Source organism: Leptopilina boulardi, unplaced genomic scaffold (genome assembly GCF_019393585.1).
Source record: "Leptopilina boulardi isolate dan_hultmark-lab unplaced genomic scaffold, ZJU_Lbou_2.1 LbouV2_213, whole genome shotgun sequence".
Classification (NCBI taxonomy): domain Eukaryota; kingdom Metazoa; phylum Arthropoda; class Insecta; order Hymenoptera; family Figitidae; genus Leptopilina; species Leptopilina boulardi.
In genome coordinates this window covers 3668210-3691449 of record NW_026137767.1, presented here as the reverse complement: position 1 = coordinate 3691449, position 23240 = coordinate 3668210, and the positions used below count along the sequence as shown (strand labels likewise).

The window sequence follows — 23240 nt, the reverse complement described above, 5'->3', positions numbered from 1 at the left end:
CTCCCGACTGGACGAAGAGGTCCTTTATCAATTTTTTTTTTTAAATAATATAGTGATACCGAACGCGAGACAATTTTTTTTTTTTTGAATCTGGATAAACGCGAGTGGATTAAGGTGGAAGGAGGCTGCGATCAGCCATGGGGACGGGTAAGTGTAACTATTGTGTGCTGCAAAACGGAAACGAAAGTCAGCTCACGATCCGTAAAACAACAAACAACAACGACAACAATTCTCAAGACATATATACTCACATGTGATTTTAACGAGGTGTCAGGATGAACAAAGATTATTCTTCAAGCCACAACCATTTCTCTCTTTTTTTTTTATTTTATAATGTCTTCGTCTTGAGTGCCGCAGGTCAAGGAACTTGACAGTAGTTGTCCACTTTTTGCGACAAGCTTTTTTAGCTTGACCTTTTCTGCAACCAGTTTCAGAAGTCCTGGGCTCTAGGATATTTTTAGAACTTGCACTCATCTAAAAAATAACAAAAAGAGAATTTTGTTACCTTTTTTTTTATTGAAGATGGGGAATAAGAATTTTATTTCATTGCGGAATATTATTCCGCATTAGAGTGCAAAAATTTATAGTGATTATTAATTTAGTGAATAAACAATCAATCGGAGGTATTAGCTTTATCAGTGTTCATCAGAATTTTAGACCCAAACTTTGTAGAAGAATTGGAAAAATTAGAAAGATAAATATGTTAGCTAGAAGGGATTTTCTTTTAGCATTATTAAAAGTTGCATTTGGATAAAAATTTAATTTTCTATTTATTAAAAATGGTTTAGGTAATGTACCTAAAATTTTGTAATCGTTACTTTCTTGACTGGTACGAATATTTTTAAATATTCTACGAATGTCCTAGGGATATTGGGCGCCTTTCGATAATTATAATTACTCTAGGAATCTTAATTTTCGGTAGGTACAGAATGTTCCTTAAACCTAAATAACGTGATATCCCTTCACTGAAAAAAATTTGGTGCACAAACGAAAAATTTTTATATTTGATTAACTTTACTCATATAAAAACAATTGTTAAACTATTAAGTATAAAGTTAATTGAATACATAAATTTTTCATTTGAGGCAGCTGCTGCACCAAAATTTTGTCATTGTAGGAAATTCTGAAGTATCTGTTGCTGTTAAGAGTATTGGCTAAAAAATGATAATTATTAATAAAATTCAAATTTTAATGGTACACTATGTTTCCAAATGAAAATTGTCCACATGTTTGTTTTTATTTTTTGATGCTTTTTTTTATTTGAAGATTTGAATGAAGATAGAGTATAGGTAAATTATTTATATACTGTCTGCGCCTGATTTTCAAAATCAAAATTTAGCCGGTTTTTGAAAACATTGCAGCTATCTTAATAATCTTAATATATAAAAATTAAAAATTTTTTATTCAATTTTAACTTTCTATTATTTTAACATTTAAACTTTAAATTTTTTTCGGATTGTTATTTTTCACTAAACAATATTAAAAATTGTTCATTAAACTAATAAAGCAATAAAATTAAATCATTTCGTTTAGTTAATAATCATAGTTTTATTACACTATTGGTTACTATCTTTTAATAAGCATTGTGAAATAATTTCTGGTTTAAAAATATAAATTTTGATTTTAAAAGTTAAAAAGCATTTAAAAAAAAAATTAATTAATTTTGAAAGTAAAATTATTTATAGTTCTCAGATGATATATAATTAGTTCAGTCAATTATCTCAATTGATAAAAAAATTATAAATATAAATATTCAGCGTAAAAATTTGAATTATTTTTAAGTAAAAACTAATTAATTGGAGGTAATAGATTTTACGAATGTTTTAAATTTTAGTTCCAAAAATCAATTAAAATAAAGAAATTAAAAATCAAAATGAATATCATGACTACCGGGGAATAAACTCAGGAATGACTCAGAATTTTAGACTTTTCACGCTATTTTCTAAAATACGTTAAACCTAAAATAGTTTTTATAGAAAAAACATCTTCTGTTTAATTGATTCATCAGTGAGTGTTGCGAGTTAAAAAAATTTAGTAAAAATTTTCTGGTGCCAACAAGTGGTACAATTATAGAACAATTTGTTGGAAATCTCAGTATCTCCCTTGATACCTCGTTTACTGCGGGAAATTGAAAAGGAAATGACAGGTAGAAATTTTTAGGTTAATGACCCATACCTGACTTATTTGGCTGATCCTTCATCCCCTTTTTTCCCCTCCATTCAAACGTCAAGATTACAAAAACACACAATCAGAATTTTCAATTTTCAAAACTATTCACATGATATTTCCTGTAATCTATAATTTTTTTCATGTATTTATCTTACAATAAATCAAAATAATGTATCAATACGGAAAATCTGTGACTTTTAGGAATTTATTTATATTTCTATAACTATTTATACTCGGTAATCTTTCAATCAATCTGGGATAAAATGCTTTCAGTTAAAAGAGATAGAAAAAGATGAGAAATTAATTATTTTTTTAATTTATAAATTAGATCAGATTTCACGATATAGGAGATTGTTATTGGTATATACGATCTTCAAAAACACTGTGTGTAAATATCATTAATAATATATAAAATAGAATCATTATGGGAAAAAAATTGTAAAACATGAAGATTAATAAGATTGATGTAACTTGGACAATATCATTAAGAGGAACTTAATAGAGTGTTTATTAATATATATTGTATATACATAGGAGTAATAAATAAAGAATTATTACCACTTGGTGGGGAATAATTAATAATTTTCATTAAAGCTTTCGTCAAGATTATTATCGAATGAATCATATGCGATTCAGGAATATTGCTTGCACCACATCACTGTTACGGATTTTTCTGGTTTTTCCAGTTTCTCTTTTTTTTGCAAACAGCCAGGTTCACCTTCCATTTTAAATTTAAGAGAATCTCTTTTAAAGCGAAATGTTCGAATTTCAACATATTGTTGTGTACTTCAAATTAGAGAAAATATAACCAATTCAGGATTATAAAGTTTCATTCGAGTCGCACAAATCCCAAAGTCTGTCTTTTCGAGACATTTTTTTAAATACGTGACGCTCTACGAGAAAAGGGACCTACGTCAAAAAAATTGTAGGTTATGTGTAATGATAGTTTCATACTATAAGAAGTTTCTTTTTAATTAGGTAAAATCAAAATTAGTTTTTATTGAATTTTTTTAATGTAATGAAGACTTAAACCATATGTTTTATATTAAGAGTTCTCTGTGAATATTTTCACTACAAACATAACCTTAAATTTTTTTTGACGTAAGGTCCTTTCCCTCGTGGAGCGTCACATGTGAAAAGCTCCTTCCACTGTAGGCGAAAAATTTTAACAACGTTTCTAAAAAAATTATTAGAATCTCTTTCATAAATCAACTTTAAAATAAATTTTCGACAAAAAATCTGGTGTTTATTCTTTTAAATTCTTTTTTTTTGAGATTTTCTACAACAAACGTTTCGCAAGTTGGGCGTTTTTCACGTTTGATCAAACTATAGTTGTTTGGTTGGGTAAATGTTGACTCTTCTCTGAACAAAGTACTTTCTTCTCCTTATTCCTGGAAACGTGTTCTTAGGATTCTCGATCGCGCTCTTGCGAGAATGTTACGTGGCAAGAGCACGATAAAATTCCAGGATGTTTTTTACGACCTTCGTAATTGCCTGCATCCGAACGAAAGACGATAGAAAGAGAGAGAACCCCTGTATCTCTCAAAGAAAATTGTTAATCTTGAAGAGAATAAATAGCAGTTTGACCCTTTCTGGAAGGTCATTCGCATCAAAGATTCATGACACCTTATCTTTATAATATAAATATATACCTTATATTTTTTTACACCGTTCTTTCATATGTCAAGTCTAAAACACATCACACTGATCCAAATTTATTATTTCATGCAAAAAGATTTTTATTTATCAAATTTTAAAAGAAAAAAATTTTTTTTAAAAAGAATTTAGTATATTTTTTTTCATAAATATTAATTTTGTTTTTATTTATATTTATACGATTAAGATTAAAGAAGTTGGTCTATTACTTTTATTATATAAAACCTGATACTTAAGGGCGTGTGAGTATTATGACATCACTAAAAATTCTCAAGACGTTTTAACAGTTTGAAACCAACAATATTTAAATTAATAATTTTAAATAATATTCAAAAATTACAATTTAAAAAATATAAATTTTTTTAAAATTAATTTAAAATAAATATATTTTTGAAATAAATATTTAATTTAACATTCAGTGTTGCGCTGGATATATATTTTTAATGCACTAAATAATTCTGAGAGTAAATTTTATTTGGCTGAACTAATTGTATCGTTGCGTTGAAAATCTCGATTTTTTTTTCTTTGAATTAGAGGCAATTAGACAATTGCAATTTAGAGGAAGATTCTATCTAAACATGGGTGGGTTAAGAGAGAAATCGTTCTAGAAAATTGCGTTGGAGTAACGTTCTTAATTTGAATATTTAAGACGCCTTGGCAATATTTGGTAAGATGCAGACGCTTCCGGCCGGTTTATCGGCGTGCAGTCACCTTAACAGCTTTTAGAAAGTGAGGCCCCATATAGGTATATATTTATTAAAGAAGTGTGCCTGAAATTAGAATTGAGCCCAAAAGGACGCCCACCTGTTTGTCTTTTACTTTCCTTTGAGTCCTCTTTCATGAAACATTGCTCAATTTTTTTTTTTTTTTTTTTTTAGAAACACACTTCAATCTGTAAATTTTTCAAATAAATATTTATTTCTACTAAATATTCATTTCTGTCAAATAATTATTATTAGAGTCAATAAAAATGTATTTATTTTAAATACAGAAATTATTAATTCGAAATTTCGAATTGATTTTTAAAAATTATTTCGTCCAAATAAATATTTATTTGATGACAAACGATTGAACCAAATAATTTTTTTTCAGTGTATGATTCTGAAAGTGATTTTCAATTTTTTCCAAATTGTTCTAGGTTGAAATTTTTTTTTTTTTTAGGAAGTGTGTAAAAATGTATTTCAATGTTGAATTAGAAAATGTTTCATCATTATTCCACAGTTGGTATTATTCATCAAAGTAGGTAAAAAAAACCCCATCTATTTATTCAGGATTCCATCATTGTGAATTCCTCCCGCGTCTGAGGTCACGGTTCTTCAGAACCACTTTACAAAACCGTCGCCTCATCTTTTCTGTGTGAGATGAATTATGATATGACAGTATACTCTCTTGAAATTTTCTTTTCATGGAAAAGAGAGAAAAGCGAAAACTTGACGACGAAGACGATATATTTTGATATCGAAAACCACAAACCTCGCTTTTAATTAGGTTAGTCGACCATTTAAATAATAAAATGTCTTGAGAAACGATCGATTTACTGATCAGTGAGCTGTCTTTACTGGATAAAAATTCTGTAATTTAATACTATTCACATTCACATTCATTTTACATTCACTTATATATACTCATTTTATATTTATTTAATTTTATATTTCAATTATAATAAAAGTTGTAGGTATAATGGAAAATTATTCATTTTCATTAATATATATTTTTATGTATACAAACCGTCTTTTTGACAAGTTTTTTTTTAAAAAAAAACAAGAAATTACTATTTTGCAAATACAAAAAAGTGTTCAAATTGACACTAGTGATTTTCTATGGAAATTATAAGAATTTGGAGGAAAAAAAAACAATAATGTGCATCGAGTGAAGTGATTAAAAACAATTTTCGATTTCGTGTGTGACAATATAGAAGGAATTAAAAAAAAAGGAACCTTAACTTTTCAGTAAAATAAATAAAATTTTTATCAATAATAAAAAGGAAAAAAAATTAGTGCATCATTAGTGTGAAGGTAGGCCAAGTGAGTGAGTAATTTCTATACGCAAAGTTATCAAGGATATTCGACCAAGACATTTGAGATACGTTTCAAGTGTTTTACATGGACCGCAAAGCAACATCATTATACGAGGTAATAAATAATGGATACAATTATGGAAAAGAGGACTTTTAAATTGGATGAAAATCGACATGAAAAAAAGAATATATAGAAACGCAAGTAGATTTTTGCATTTTTAAAGAAACTCTTCATTTTTGTTTCTTTTTTCTTTTTTTAAATCATGTTACTTATTAGTTTTGACATGACATTGTTGCAGTTCAAATTTATTTCTGTTCGTAAAATTTTCAGTTTAAAAAATAAGGATAAAGTTTCAGACAATTACAAAATACAACAAATTATAAATAAAACATTTATTTATTTGTAAAAAAAAAATACTGACCTTTATCGAAACTTTTCGAATATTTAAAAATTGACAATATCTCTATAATCACCAATTAAATTAATAAATATTGTCGTACTTTTAATGAAAGCGTATTTAAATAGTAGACTGAATTTAAATTCGCAATTTATTTTAAAATGGATTTATTCAGATTTTATTTTTTCATTTTTCTCTTTTTTTATTTTTTTTACTGAATGATAGTTAAGAAAATTGGCTTTCACGAGAACCTTGACAGGAAATTATTTAAATTTCCCTCGTTTGCTTATTGAAATTCAAAAGAATATGACTTTTTAATTATTTAAACTATTAATAAACCAAATTGAAATGATTTATTCATCTTAAATTATTGCAAATATTTAATAAAATATACAAAATTTTTAAATTCCAAATAAATATTTTCTCCTAAATGATAATATTTAGTAATATTTCAAGTAGGAAAGAATAAACAAAATTATCAATTTAAATTTTTGCTTTATTTAATATGAAATATTGAAATAGACAATAATTTATGTCTTACTTGTTTTTCTATGATTTTAAACAATTTGAATTTATTCAATTCTACTAAAGATTCTGTATTATTTTAATAAATGATGATTATAACTTTGAATATACCTATAGGGGCGCAATGATTATTCCAAAAAAATCATTAGTAAAAATTTTGATTTTAAATAATTTTTTTTTTTGACGAATTTTTATTTTTCGAATTAACATTTGACAGGATTTTTTTTAAACAAATTTTTACATAACAGAATTCTTAAAACGCCGAATTTTGATGTATCCGAAATTTCAAATGTCCGAACAAACAATCGTCAAACATATTTCGGCGCGATGTTTAAAATTCACCAATCAAAAATTGTCAAAATAATCGTGATTAGTGGATTTTAAAAATCGCGCCGAAATCTTTCTGTCAATTGTTTGTTCGGCCATTTGCAATTTCGGACAAACAAAAATTCGGTGCTCAAAAATTCTGTTAATTAAACATTCTTTAAGAAAGAAATTCTGTCAAATGTTAATTCGAAAAATGAAAATTCGTCTAAAAAATAATTATATCTAATATAATTGTTGAAAATGAAACTTCTAACTAATGATTTTTATGGGATAAACTATATAATCATATAGAATAAAATATTAATATTTATTGAAAAAATCATTTTTATTAAAAATTATTTTAAAAGCAAAATGTTTTCATTTAAAAAAAAAATGAAAGTTTCCATCAGTACTGCTTAATAGTGAAATAAAAAAATAAAATTAGTCTCTTATTTTTTCAACATTGATTGCAGCAGTGCATTTAATGCTCTGATCTCCTCTTCAGTGGATTTTAACATGGCAAAATATACTTACGGCTTCTTACGTGTATAAAGAAACTTGATTTTATATGTACGAAAGAAGGGCTGCTCGTAAATAGAAAGAAATGTGCCTCGGGCTTAACACGTAGGCAGAAAATTTATTCGAAAGAAGACAACTTTAGGGGAATATTATTCCAAAAATAATAATTTTAAATATGCAACTCTATATATATATATATATAGATGAAAATTTATTAGATGAACGATAACATTCACAGTGTTAAATTTCAAAAACAAGTTAAATAAATATTAAACGTACGCGTGTATATGTAAAATATTAAAATTATTAATACACATAAACTATATTTAGAAAAATTATTAAAAATCAAATAATTGATTATTTAACATATTATTTGGATCAAATAATGCAGACTATTATGGAAAAATATATAAATTATATTATTTATAGACTCTATAGAGTAAAAGTCTCAATGTCACTTTCGTGATTTGGCCCCATTTCCTTACAAAATAAAAATGGATCTCACTACGTATATACTCAATACTCGCCAATCTACTTTCGCCGGCCATGCACTCGCAACTATCAGGCCACCGAAAGATCAAAGACTTATTTCGCGTAAATACATATAGACTCTTGTAAAATATCGATTAGTCTAAATTAAAATTAATAGCTCAATTTTCACAATTATATACTTTAAATTATAAATTACGAAAAAATTTATATGTTTCCCCTTAAGGAGGTTCAACCAATTGACATAACCTCAAACTAAAAAGTTATTTTTAACAATAAATAGAACTATAATTAAAATTTTTAAGATTTTTTAAAAAACTAAAAATTTTTGAAAATCCAGACGAGAGATTGTAAAAAAAATTTAAGATAGTTAAAAATTAAGATTTTTTATCATTAAAATTTAAAGGGGGCAAAAAAAAGGTTGTGCCTCCCCTTAAGGGAACTTATTATTTTTAAATTTAAGGTTTTTCTATACTGAACAAAAATTTATTTGATTAAAATAATCGGTTACTTGACTATTATCAAATAATTATTATTTGAGTGAATTAAATGGTATTTATTTAAAATACAGAAATTATTGGTTCAAATAAAAATTATTTGGTTCAAGTATATATTTATTTGATAATAGTCAAATAATCGAGTAATTAAATCAAATAAATTCTTTTTCAGTGTGTGAAAAATAAGAATTAATTTCAATCATGATTGTAATATTTTTGGTATATTCCTTGAAAAATAAAAAAATAATATAAGGATTGGCAAATTTTTTCAAAATTTATGAAAAAGTTAGTTAATAATAAATCAAATTTTTGTGAAGTGTGCCAATATTTTTTGAATAGTCAATATTTTTTCATGAAATTCCCGTTTTTCTATTCAAAACAGTAAATAAAAAATATGAGTTAAACAGTTTTTTAAAATTTGAAAATTTATACAAGTTTTTGTTATAAACATTTTTGAGAAAAAATTTCGATTTTCAAAAAATATTGGCATAATTCACAAATTTTGACTCAATAATAATAATTAATTTATATTTTTATATCTACGTGTGAAGCAATATTATTTTATAATTGAGTGTTAAATTTTTTAAAATTCGAACTCAAAGAAATGGTCAATTTTTCGTTCAAATTAAACATTAAAAATTTGCAGAGCATAATTATTTTGCAAAATATTCTTAATTATATAAGAAAATAATCCTAAATAACCATTAATTAAAGATTCTCTGAATTAAAAGTTCACTGACTTTAAATAACCCTGATTTCGAATTCGGTTCTTTTCATACACATATGAATGTACTTAACTGGTTTACTTTTAGAAAGTAATCAACTATGCAGTTTTCAACGATGTAAAATGCTAATCAGAATCGTTTTTGCAGTTTTTATAAAATTCACTGATAAGTGAAAAGAAGTCTAAAATTCAAAGTGAATAAATTTATATATATATATATGAAAGTTAACAAATATGTCTACTATATATTTATAGGAAGAACAAATTGAAAAGAAATCTTGTTGTTTTGTTTTTGTTTGTTTTTTCTAATACAAGTTTTATGAATGCGAGGAATTTAAATAAGAAGACACTACTTGAAACGTTTGAAGCTACTCGAATTAGCTTCAGAGCGACTGCAACTTGGAGAGGAATATCCGGAATAAATTCTATCTTACACTAGGATCTTTAAAGCCTTCATTTATATCAGATAATCTGACATTTTTTTCCTTGGGGACAGGATTTTCAAGTCACTTGTGTATAGTGTGTGAGCGCCAACATCTTTTCTTGGAATATACACTATACCTGCACTCTATTTATATAGAACATTGGTATTTTATTTTATTCCTCTTTCATCCTTCTCAAAGAAGTTCCATACATATAACCACACTGACCTCAAAGTCGTCTCTTCTTTGCTCTGGATTCTAAGGAATGTTGCACAAATAATTACAATCATTTTTCGTCGAGTACACTTCTTGAACCGTCACACCCACGTCGCAAATACTCACGCAAAACAATTCTTCCAAATAAAGTTATATAATTATCTCGTTTATACACTCCGCATTGTCCGTATGATTATTAAATTCCTTTACTACACACACACACATACACATTTTACTTTCATTTTCAAACAAAAAATTAGTATTTATTTTGACTTTATTTCCAGTAAATGTACCTTCACGCGCGTGGAAACTCTGTAATTTTCCCCAAGCATAAAAGCAACAAATTACTTTCTTATTGAATATAAAACTGTAAATTATAAACATTTTACAATTATTGCTTAATTTTTTTTTATCAACTTCTCATTATAATTATTATTTCATATTTTGTTTATGAAATTATTCCATAAAAACATTTTTTAGTTTACATAATTTAAGGATTTTTTTTAATTTTTATGTTTGGTGTAATATTTCTAAAATACTATACATATACCAAAAAGAGAATTTTGAGGATATTTAAATTAATTTAAAACAGTTTTGCTTTTAAAATAATTTAAAGTTTGCGGTAGGTACTTATAGAGGTTAGGAAATACCGAAATGCGTAAAAAAATTACAGTTTTTTTTTATGAGGATATCATAGTTAAGGGATCTTTAAATAACATTTCTGTCTAAAGCAAACAATCCAATAAGATATTTGTATTTTGTAATACAAAGACATAAAAATGTCCTCTTTTTGTAAATAATAATCGTCCAAATATAGAAATTGAAAAATTCGTTTAATTATTATATTCCTTAAGAATTGAACATTAAAATAAAACTTGTCTTAATTTTCTTCAAGTCATATATGTATAAAGTATTATATTGTGTGTAAGAAAACACTCATTGCTTTTAAAATAAAAAAAAATCTTAAATACTTTGTACATTCAATTGTCCTATAAAGTAGACGCTTAATTAGTCGCGCTATTAACTAGATTCGCTCAACACATATATGTTTTTTTTATACAAATACAAATAAATAAATGCACACTTCTTGTGATTCCACTTTTTAGTGATTATATCCCAAGTTGACATCGAATTTAATATTAAATTAGAACACTTGTTTTCTCGCGAGAATATAATACATCATGTTTGCTCAAGTGCATATCACAGAAAAAACTTGGACTCATTTTTGTTGCAACTCATTTTCTTTTGGGTATCGAAATGAGTATGGGACAAACTTCATGTTATTCAAAATGATATTGGCTGGAATTTGAGATTTCTAAGTTGGCATCATAAGCAGAGTAATTTTGTATTTCAATTATTGTTTCTAATATTTCAACAACACCAGAAAGATTATTTTGACCAGTACGAATATTTAGAAGTTTTTAAATAAAAATTATTTATTATTATTTACGTAGATAATAATTAATTTCATAAGTTTTTAAATTTACCGCTATTATTTAAGTTGGCAGTACCGTTCCTGTTGTCAAAACACATGTTTTCATTTTTCTAACCTAAAAACATATTTCCTTTATTATTTTATTACGCGATTACAAGCAATTTTTAATCAAATATATTAAGTCTAGCGTGTTATTTACACTGAAAGAAAATTCATACTACTAAGTATTAAACTCATATTAGAGTTTAATATAAATGTTACAATTTAGGGAAAAAGTGCATCTATACTGATTACTATTACAGTTTTTATGAAAATATATAATGAATTTAAGAGTTTTTATTATTTTAAGAAATAAGAATTAGTATATTTATTTTAAAAATTAGTATTTTCTTTATGAATTCACAGAATACGAAATATTATAATAAATAATTTCACAAAATAGTAAGAAAAATAACATATATCCGTATACTTATTTCACATTTTGTAAAACTTTATATTAAAAGTCACGGATTTTCCCGAGAGACTACGAATTTAACCGAAGTTCTGTCTGTTTGCGGCTTCGTGTCCTACTCGAACTTCTACGACTTGATCCGATTTTCGAAAGTGTTGTTAACCAGCAGAACGTACCTATCAACTGTCAACACACGTGTTTCAAATGTTTATAGTACCACAGAAAACATTTATAATTATTAAATTTATTATTATTTTTATTAATTTTTATTTTTTGATGTCATCTTTACAATTATTTAATTTTTATTTGCAATAAAAATTTTTATAACAATCATAATTTTTAATCTGAAAAAAAAGAAAAATCTATATAAACAATTAATAATAAAAATGAACCCAGCGTAACCTCTATAAAATTACACCATTGGCACTAGTAAACTATTTTTTATTATTAAGTTATTATAAGTAAACTTCTTTCTCGCAAGTGGTAAAAATATTCAGTAGTTAGTATATAAGAAAACGATATATGCCGACCCCCAGCGAAATTTATCGTTATGCGTGTAGAATTGTAAGTGTAGGTTTCGTTGCGATCGTGTAATGTCTATGAGAGATTCTTTTTCAATCGCCCCAGCCCAAAAAGTCAATGTTCTGGGATTGGCTTCATACTTTGGTAAATTGTTGTCCTATATGATAGTAATAAATCCCTAAAATATAAACTCATTAAAAAAATATTTGTAGAAAGTAGAGGGGGTTGAAGTTTTGACGTTAAGGGTAACATTGTCATTTTCAAATCCGTATAACTATGACAAAAGTTAATGGATTTTAATTTATCTATAATGAATTTTATTGCATTTTTCACGTACTTTTCAAAAATGTTTACGAAATTTAAAAAAAAAAATTTTTAACCCCTTTTTTTTCAAAATCAACCCTTATTTTTCGATTTTCACCCCTTCGGGTATTTTTTTTTTTTTTTTTTTTATTTTCATTGGAAAGCTGAGGTTTTTTCCGATGAGCTATGTAAATATGAAAATGGGACAACAATAATTTTGTGAGAAACAGAATATTAAAGTAGGCGGTGCCGATAAGGGTGCCGTTAATGGTAACATTGTCATTTTCAAATCTGTATAACTATGACAAAAGTTAATGGATTTTAATTTATCTATAATGAATTTTATTGCATTTTTCACGTACTTTTCAAAAATGTTAACAAAATTTAAAAAAAAAAATTTTTGACCCCTTTTTTTTCAAAATCAACCCTTATTTTTCGATTTTCACCCCTTCGGGAATTTTTTTTTGTTTTTTTTTTATTTTCATTGGAAAGATGAGGTTTTTTCCCATGAGCTATGTAAATATGAAAATGGGACAACAATAATTTTGTGAGAAACATAATATTAAATTAGGCGGTGCCTATCTAAATCCTCAAAGATGATCTCCAGGTACACCCCTTATCGGCACCGCCTACTTTAATATTCTGTTACTCACAAAATTATTGTTGTCCCATTTTCATATTTACATAGCTCATCGGAAAAAACCTCAGCTTTCCAATGAAAATAAAAAAAAAAAAAAAAAAAAATACACGAAGGGGTGAAAATCGAAAAATAAGGGTTGATTTTGAAAAAAAAGGGGTTAAAAATTTTTTTTTTTAAATTTCGTATACATTTTTGAAAAGTACGTGAAAAATGCATTAAAATTCATTATGGATAAATTAAAATCCATTAAATTTTGTCAAAGTTATACGGATTTGAAAATGACAATGTTACCCTTAACGTCAAAACTTCAACCCCCTCTACTTTCTACAAATATTTTTTTAATGAGTTTATATTTTAGGGATTTATTACTATCATATAGGACAACAATTTACCAAAGTATGAAGCCAATCCCAGAACATTGACTTTTTGGGCTGGGGCGATTGAAAAAGAATCTCTCCTATGTATAAGCGAAATGAACGTGCGTGTTCATTAGTATGTGTGTTAACCTGTATCGTAAGTGTGAATGTGTTGTTCCTAGTCTCACTCCTCTTCCTCCCGAGAATTAACGGAAACGTCCGAGTTTCCACTTTTTTTCCCTTTTCTTCCGACATTCTGAATTTTTCGTATAAAGTTTTACAAATATTAGAACGCTACATTCCATATAATGCAACAACTCTATGAGAATTTAATATAATATTTTCAAATATTGGTAATCTTTTTACGTTCTTTCTACAATAATTATTAATATTTGAAAAAAGATTTTAAGTTGGAACTTTAATATAAAGTATATTGAATTTTAATAAAAAGTACACTTTTCCCTAAATTCTAAAAGAATATATTAAAATGTAATACGCATTTTGTTATTTTTTCCTATGAAATTTCTTTCAGTGTACTTCTTTGTAATTATTATATTTCATGTTTTTGTGCAAAATTATTCGTTATTTCACAATATTTTTCCATTTTTCTTTTTCTCAAAATGAAACTTGCCTGTTTCATTTTGATACTTTTACCTTAGAACTCGAAATGAGACAACCAGTTTCATTTTTGTTGCGAATCAAATTGAGTATAGAATCTATATACTCAATTTGAATTCAGGTTTTTTCTGTGATAAGTACGCCATAATATAATATAAGAAATCATTGGACTTTCTCAACAATGTTAATAATAGCGGCACAACATCAAATAATTATATCTATAGTAAATTCACTTTTCATCAAAGTGTTATCTATAAAAATTTTATAAGGACAATTCTTTCTAAACTAGTTCAAGGTATGCACTAATTATGGAATTCCAAAGTGTGATTTACTCTGATTTCGACTAAACGATTTAAGGGAATATGATACATTATGATGTCACGGACTGAGACATTTAAAATATATTCTCATCTATACTTAGTATATAGGATCGTTTAAGTACCTTTTTGTTAAATAAAAAGACATATTACACTTACATTGACAACATTATTATTTGATTTTATAGTGTTCATGATTCATTCCGTTCCTATAAAGTTTTTTTTGTATTTGATTTTGTTTTTAGATTTAAAACAGAGGTTTTTAAAACTCTATCGGATTCACTTGAAGGTTTTTGAAGTCATTGAATACATAAATCTAATAGTGAATTTGGTTATTTGTACCGTAGAGTTCCATATAGAAAGTAACGAGTTTCCCCTACTGGAAATTTCTTTATAAGGATTCCCTTCACACTTAGAAAAAAGAATTCTACATTCCCAGCCTTGGACCAATATTGGTAAAAATAACTGGTCCAATATTTAGCCAATATTCAGTCTTGTCAATTTCCCACTTGGACGTGCCATATCTTTAAATTTTTGACACCTGCTTCACACTCTATATTCTAGTTCCCCACCATGTATCGAAAAAAAGCTACCATTCCCTACAAAGTGTTACAATTCAGAGGTTGCACTAATTATTTTATATTTATTGTCAATAAGATTTTGACATGATTCTTAATAACCTAAAAATTATTATCAAGAATTTTTTTTATAGGAAAATTTATTGAAATCTCTTAAAATTTTTATGTATTACTTGCATATAATGAAGCAAATAAAAAAAAATTTCTTTTGTTCTTATTATACAATAACAAAGTGTGTATAAGCATCGACTTGAAATTATGGTAAATAATTGAGAAATAGAGGGAGTTAAAGTTTGGCATTTAAAAATTTAATGTAATTTTCGAATTCGTATATGTACCTATATATATATATATATTATAATAAATTTTTCCACATGAAAAGATTTTGAGGAAATTTTCCCATGAAAATTCCACTTGAAATTTCCATATGAAAGTGTTGTCTACATTAAAAATTCTTTTCATATATGGACAATGTATTTTCATATATATGTGTATGTGTGTGTGTGTGTGTTATACCCATGGGACGGTTCCCTTGGAATCATTTCACGTGAATTTTTATATAGATAATAAATGACTTTCATAGGTTTTAACCATATTTTTCTAAATAAATAAACATAATTATTATTCGTAATTATTTTCAATGTTTATAATATATAATATTACGAAAAAATTAATAATTAAGGAACCTCAATAATAAAAAACAATAATAGAGCAACAATATTCGAACTATATAACAAAACAATTTATTAATTTATAATCCAAAAGTTTCTTTAAAATAAAGAAAAAAATAATTAAGTTAAGTTTGGAAGAATTACCAAAACTTTTGGAAAAAGATTAGCTTCAGAAAATTTTCAAAATAATACAAAAGTTTGGTAGAATTATACCAAAATTTTTTGGAAAACTACTTTAGCTATAAAAATTGGAAAATTTATTTTTTAAATATGGGTAATTCTAAAAGTATAGACCGCAACTAAATTTTGAATAAAATGTAATAAATTTTTCAGTTTTCGAATAAAATTTATTAAAAATAAATTTGAAATGTCCGTTTCCGGTATAGAACAGAAAGAAATTATTTATTTATAATTATTTAAATTTATTAGATATGTAAATAGTGCGCAATGATAAAAGTTATATCACACTATAAGTGACTATTATTTCCACGATTGTCTATAATATATTGAATAATCGACAAACCAGATGGTATAGAATTTATATATTTCTCCACATAAATCAACATTGATTCTTCTTTATTTCTTATTCCTTTATTGTACATACGCGTGAATATCGTATATATATACTTATTCATTGTTTTCATTTCAATTCTTATACTAAACAGAAATACATTTTGTTGCATCATATACGCGTAGTACGATTCTTGACTTGAAAGTAAATATAAATGGTATTGTAATGTACATATAACCGACTCTTAATTCCTCGCAGTCCAACTGAAATAAATATCCGAAACTAATAACAAAAAATTTATGCTTTAGTTTTTTTTTTTACTAAATTTTAGTATCGACTTTATTTTATTATAAATGGGTTAAATAATGTACTCTAGAGCAAAATGTAGTGTTCTGAACTTTTATTTCACTAGAAAGAAGTTTTTTTAAAATATATTTATTAATATTACCAATTTCATGATAACTTAATAATTTTTTTATTTTCGAAAAACACTAATGAAAATTCTATTTATTTTGAACTGCAAAATTGAATATTAATTTTTAATCGAAAAAATAATAGTGGAGTGATTTTAACCTCAATCATTGCAGTAAAAAAATATATTAATAATTGAATGGAACGAATCTTTATAATAGTGTTTTAATAATTTTTTTTATTTTAGGGGTTTGACCAGAATTATCGGACGAAACCCCAAATAGAGTATTTACCATATTCAAAACATGGCACTGGTTAGGGCCTTAAAAGTTTTCTTCGTTTAAAAAAAATGTTTAAAAAATTATTGACAATTAAATGCAATAATTTTAAATAGGTGTACGCTAGAGATACTCGTAATTGTCATATTTAATGTTGTTCGTGAATACCCTATTATACTTTTTAAAAGGTAATAATTGAACCACCTTCTAAAACTTATATTAACTATACACAATATTCTTTGTATAGTTGTATAACATCGTGAAATTTATATTCTACGAATGTTTCACTGCTAAATTCGTTGACTTGTTTTAAATTATTCAATTAATTTGTTTTATGTAGTGCATTCTTAATATTCACTAAATAAATTATTAGGTAAAAGATTGTTAGTGTTAGGTAAGTGAATAGATGTGTGGTCAGAGTACATGACTCGCGTCCCAAGGGTCCGGGGTTCGATCCCCTATGCGTGCGAGATTTTTCAAAATTATTCTCAAGTGTTTTATATACTCTATATGCTAAACAGAATAGAAGTTAGAAATAAAAATTTGTAAAAACCCTCATTTGTTTAAAAAATATACACAGTAAAAACAAAGTCTTAAACCGTTTATACCTTAAATTCAGCCTCAAAAATAGGCTGAAATCAAGATTTCTTTTTTAGTGTGTATAATCTCACAAAATAAGTGAATTTAAACGAAAAGGGCCGTATTAGAGGTAGGGAAATCCGGTCAGCACCCCATTTCAATTTCTGCATGTGAATACGTATATATATGTTATTCGAAGTATATTTTTCTTCATACATATACACTTCATAAAGAAAATTGAAGTAATTTTCTCTGGTGTTATAAAAATACTGTTGCAATTTTTATAGACTTATTTCTGAATATTGGTGTAAATTTACAAAACTTATAACGAAACGACTTTTACGAGCAATGATTTAAGCTACGCAATTTATGGACAATTTTGTTGTGTAGGCGTAAGTCTCTTCTTCCCGGCGTAAATTTGAAGGTGAATAATTTATGTTCTACTTTGGTCAGAAAAAAAGAAAACGGGAACTCTTAGTTTTCAAAACCGCTATAACCGCACTGTTATTTAAATAAAAATATAAATAAATATTGTAAAAGTTTACGCCTTATAGTTTCTTTTCTTTCATTGTAAATAAGCTATATACTTTTATATTGAAATTTAAAATTAAAAACTTTATTTAAATTAATTTATTTATTTAATTATTACGATTGTGTTTCGGGCAACGATAAGCGTATAATGAATACAGGGAATGTTCCTTTGTTTCCAAAAAATATTTAAGCAAATCAGAAAAAAATATAACACAAGGAAATGGAACTTGTCTGAATAAAAAATTACAGTACAAATAATGATGAGAATAAAAATTATAAATTCATGGGATGAGCAACTGCACTGTAGGGAAATAATTAAGTAATTACATATGCTAAGTATAATTAAATTCCAAGGACCGACCGGTCTGATTAATTACTCATGCGCCGGACACTTCCAGAGCGCACTCCTCTCCTGTAATTAAACCAAGATTTCATATTTTATCCTTTCCTGTTTACTAAATATTACACATCAGACAAAGATATTGTTTTTAACGTTTTACTAAAATTTCAATTTAAAAATTTAATATTCAAATTAAAATTACAGAATAAATATTATTATTATTATTATTTAGTTTGTTTTTATTTTTATAATATTATAATATAATCTATTTTTTAAATAAATATTATTTCTAAAAATCGGCGAGAAAAAAGTATATATATATGTAAAATGAGAAAGATAAATGACAAATCTTCACTTACCGTTTCGAGTTTTGTAATGGAAGCCGCAGTATCTTTATGGGAAAGACGATACTTTTTAAATAAAAGTAAAAGTCAAGGGGATCCTTAAAGATATTGTAAGACAAATAATGCTCACTCATTTCTATGGACGATTAGGCAGCGCATGAGTTCGGGTGTATCAAATATCTAACAGGTTAAGTCGATATAGAGATTCATTTCTTTTTCATCAGTGTTTAATGTTATTAATGTTTATTTCGAAATTATAAATCATGTTTTTCATAATTATAAATATGTAAATGTTTTAACATTTTTATTTTTGAACAAAAAATTTTTTTTAATATTATACACAGGTTCTAGGGAGTAAAATAGACCTTTTCAACCCTAGGGAGTTAATGGCTAATAATAGTAATAATAATATAAATAAAATAATGATAATATATAATGTCAAAATAATAATAATTTTGACATTATATATTATCATTATTTTATTATTATTATTTATTTACTATTTTGACATTATATTTTGATAATTGATATATTTATTATTTTAATGAATTATAAATGTTATATAATAATTTGAAGAATAAAATAAAATTCTTTGAAACATATGTCTATATTATATTGATTGTAAAAAAAGTGTTTATCTCAATAGCCTAGAAATTCTTTGAATGAATCGAGGTATCGACCTGAATTTTATTCTTCGAGAGCTTCTTATTATCATCTTGCAATAAATCGTCATTTATATGCGTGGGTATTATTCAACTGCCCACTGATTGACTGTCAACTATTAACTACTACTTTAACTACCTTTTCTCGCACTATAATTTGTAATATAACATTCACCAAGGAAAATTAACCGTATCTGTCCTTTATGCCAAGAGTGACCTCAGAGATAGAACCCTTTCACTTTTATCTTATATTTTCAGCTACATTTTTTTTCTCTATATATTATCTGCCAATTGTGAGTGCATTTTTTTTCCTTGTAAAATCAAATTTTAGTGCAACTTTTTTTTGCTACGAATTAATTAATTAGTTAATTAAAGAAAGACGAAAAAAAATGTCTCAATAAATATAAAATAATTAGTAAAACCTCTGAATTGTGACACTTTAAAGGAAATGGTAGGTTTTTTTAGATACATGGTGGGGAACTAGAATACAGAAAAGCAGGATGAAGCAGGTGTTAAAAATATAAAGATGTGACACATTTCGGACGTTCTACTGAAATTCTAGTGGAAATTTGCATCTGTGCCCATTTAAACTAACCCCTATATGTTTAAATCAAATATATTATAATTCTCATTCGAATAAATAATATTTTTGGACGAAAGTGACGGATTTTTTCCATATATTAAAATAAAACTTACAAACTGTGTTAAATTAAACAAAATCGTTCAAACAGATCTATATACATTTAAATTAAGAATTCTTTTTTCTAAATGTATGTTTCGATATATTTCATAGCTAAAGCACGAAAACAGCTTGAGAGAAGATTGTAAACGTATATATATATATTCATTCAATCGTCCATCACCAGCTGTCTTCTTCAATTTTTTCGTACATGTAATACTCCACGTGGTATGCCGCAAAACTGTCGGACGATAGAAAATTTTTATGAATATAAATGAAGTTGTGTTTCCTAGTTGATGCGCTCTTAAAGAGTTTTGTAACTGTAAAATGTCTATGGCTTTTGTATACTTGAACTGCAGTTCCAGGCATATACAAAAGTATCAAAATTCCACTTTTGATTTAATGATACATAACTAATATAGTGTTTAGTTAATTACTGGATTCGAAAAAGTGAGGTCATGTTCACCACATGTTCACGTATTACTATGTTAGTATTATTTACTATTTACTAAGAAGCGGAAGTGACTTCTACTTGAGAAACGTTTCGTAAACTGAAAAAAATTTATTTCATTCAAATAATCTATTATTATCAAATAAATATTTCCTGGGACCCAATTATTTTTATTTAAGTCGATTAAATTTTATTTGTATCAAATATAGACATTATTGATTGTTTACTTGATACAAATAAATGTTTATTTGATAATAGTCAAGAAATTGATTATTATTTGAGTGAAATAAATTTTTTTTCAGTGTGTATAACAGCTGATTGGGAGAATGCAAAATACCGCAGTCAAAGCAATTGAATTTCTGAAATCTTGAACGTATTTACATATTGAAAACTTTATTGCTTTTTTAATATATATTAAAGAATGCAATATTCTGCACATTAGGCCATTTAATTTTGTCTTGTACATTAAAAATTAACTTATTTTATTTAAATACATTTAGTAATTAACGAATACAAAAAACTAATTTGTTTATCTTTAATGGTTTAAAAGATCCGAAAAGTGGCAAATTTCTCTTAGAATGGCATATATGTTGAATAACCATAAAACAGAAATAAATAAATTTTCAAATAGGTAATAAGTACACCACAATTACAGATATTTTACATCACAAATTAAATAAACTTTTTTATGTTAATTGTTATTAGTAAAATAATATTCATTTTTTTACACACCTTGGAAATAAAAATAACCCATTTCTCACACTAAACGCATGCATGATATTAATTTTTTAAGGTATATATTATAGCTTTTTTAAAAAATATTTTTCCGTTTCGCAAAAGTTTCACTTATAGATTTTTATAATTTACAAATAATAATTGATATTACAAAATTTTTAATTAGAAAGATATCTCCATTTTTTTCAAAGTATATTTTTATGCTTAATTATCTTAAAAGAAGTAACATTAAAAAATCACACATATATAATCTATAGATACATTATTGCTCATTAGGATATGCTTTAAATTTAGCATAAAGTTTTTAAAAAATATTAATTATAAAAAAAGAGAATTTTATATCGAATTCTTTTATCGATGTACGTAACGAGTATTTAATTCTCATCGTGCTTCTTCAATTAAGAAATTATTTAATTCTTACATCATCTTTATCTTTGGAAATAGCAGACACAACAAACCAGTATCAGTAAAAGTTAAAAAAAAAAAAAAGATGAACTTTTCAGAATATGCAACTTTTTCTTTTATTAGTCATGTATATGTATATAAAAATATCTTGTTTTAACATGAAATCCTTTGATGATCAAGGTTTATAATAATTTTATAAAAAATGACTATAAAAATTCATGCGGTTTAAAATTGACGCTAAAATTAATGATGATAAATTTGTAAAAAAAAATTAATTTTATTTTTATAAAATATTTCTTTTTACCTATATTATTTTACGTTATCCTCTTAAAAATGCAATTTGCATTAAAGTAAAATTCAAAGATCATATAGGGGAGAGTGACAAACAGTGGGACAGTTTAAACAGTAGGACACTTTAATTTTCTGAAAAACTACTTAAAAAAACTCGACCAAAATTAAAATGTAAACCATGTTTATGACAACACAATATCTCCAAAAAATTTTAGCCACATTGATTCATTATTTACAAAGGAAATTAAAAAAACTATTTTTGACGTTCCAGAGTAAATTTTTTCTTGAAATACAATGCTGATTTTTATATAGATAGGACAGTTTTAAAAAAAGTGTAATTGTTACTTCGTTTACTCATGTTTTTAAGTATAATATCCAATAATTTAAAATATTTTAAAATTCTACAAACAATTTTTATTTAAATAATTTCTTGCGATTGCTCAATTTAAACAGTGGGACATTACACACTGGGACAGGCAAAAATTTAAATTTATGAAACGTGGATTTTGGCAACACTGATTATAAGTTGTGTCAGCTGTATACGCATGCGCATTTATACTTACACAGCGACTAAAAATGTGATTTTTTTATGCTAAAAAACAATAAAAAATTCATAATTAATAATTATTACAATTATTGTTCGACAACATTTAAAAAGTAACACTTGATAAGAGAACGACTATTCAAATTTTTCTTCAAATTGTTTTTAGGTTATTACCAAATTATGACGTATGATCAGCAGTACTGTAAACGTAAAAAAAAATAATAGCAATTTTTCATATGAAACTTGACATTGTATTATAAAAATGTAAAATATTATTAAATTATGAGTGTTTTGCAACATTTGTTAACGTTATTTAATGCAAAACATATATATTTACAAAGTATGAAGCAGAATATTATTATTGAAACAATTATTCATTATTTAATAATAGGTGTCCCACTGTTTAACACAAACCTTCAAAACAAGGAAAATGTATCAAGTTCCAAAAACTTGAAATTTTTCTATTTAATCACAATATAATTTAAATAGAATATATGAATTATGTAGAAAAGAGTTCAAACTTTATGGTAATACCAAAAAGTGTCCAAAAATATATAAAATTGACATATTAATATGTCTTTGAAAAAAAGTGTCACACTGTTTGTCACTCTCCCCTACTTAATTTGAAACAAATCGAAAATTAACAATTT

General features: G+C 25.7%; 1 protein-coding gene across 4 annotated transcripts in view; it reads left to right on the top strand.

Moving 5' to 3' along the window:
• The window catches only part of LOC127279000 (uncharacterized), a 163301-nt gene continuing 140061 nt past the window's right edge, over positions 1 to 23240 (top strand). For all 4 annotated transcript variants that reach the window (XM_051301046.1, XM_051301047.1, XM_051301045.1 and 1 more), the window contains exon 1: positions 1 to 147. In XM_051301046.1, the coding sequence (XP_051157003.1) occupies positions 138 to 147 (10 nt within the window). In that variant the 5' untranslated portion in view covers positions 1 to 137. The remainder of the gene's footprint in view (positions 148 to 23240) is intronic.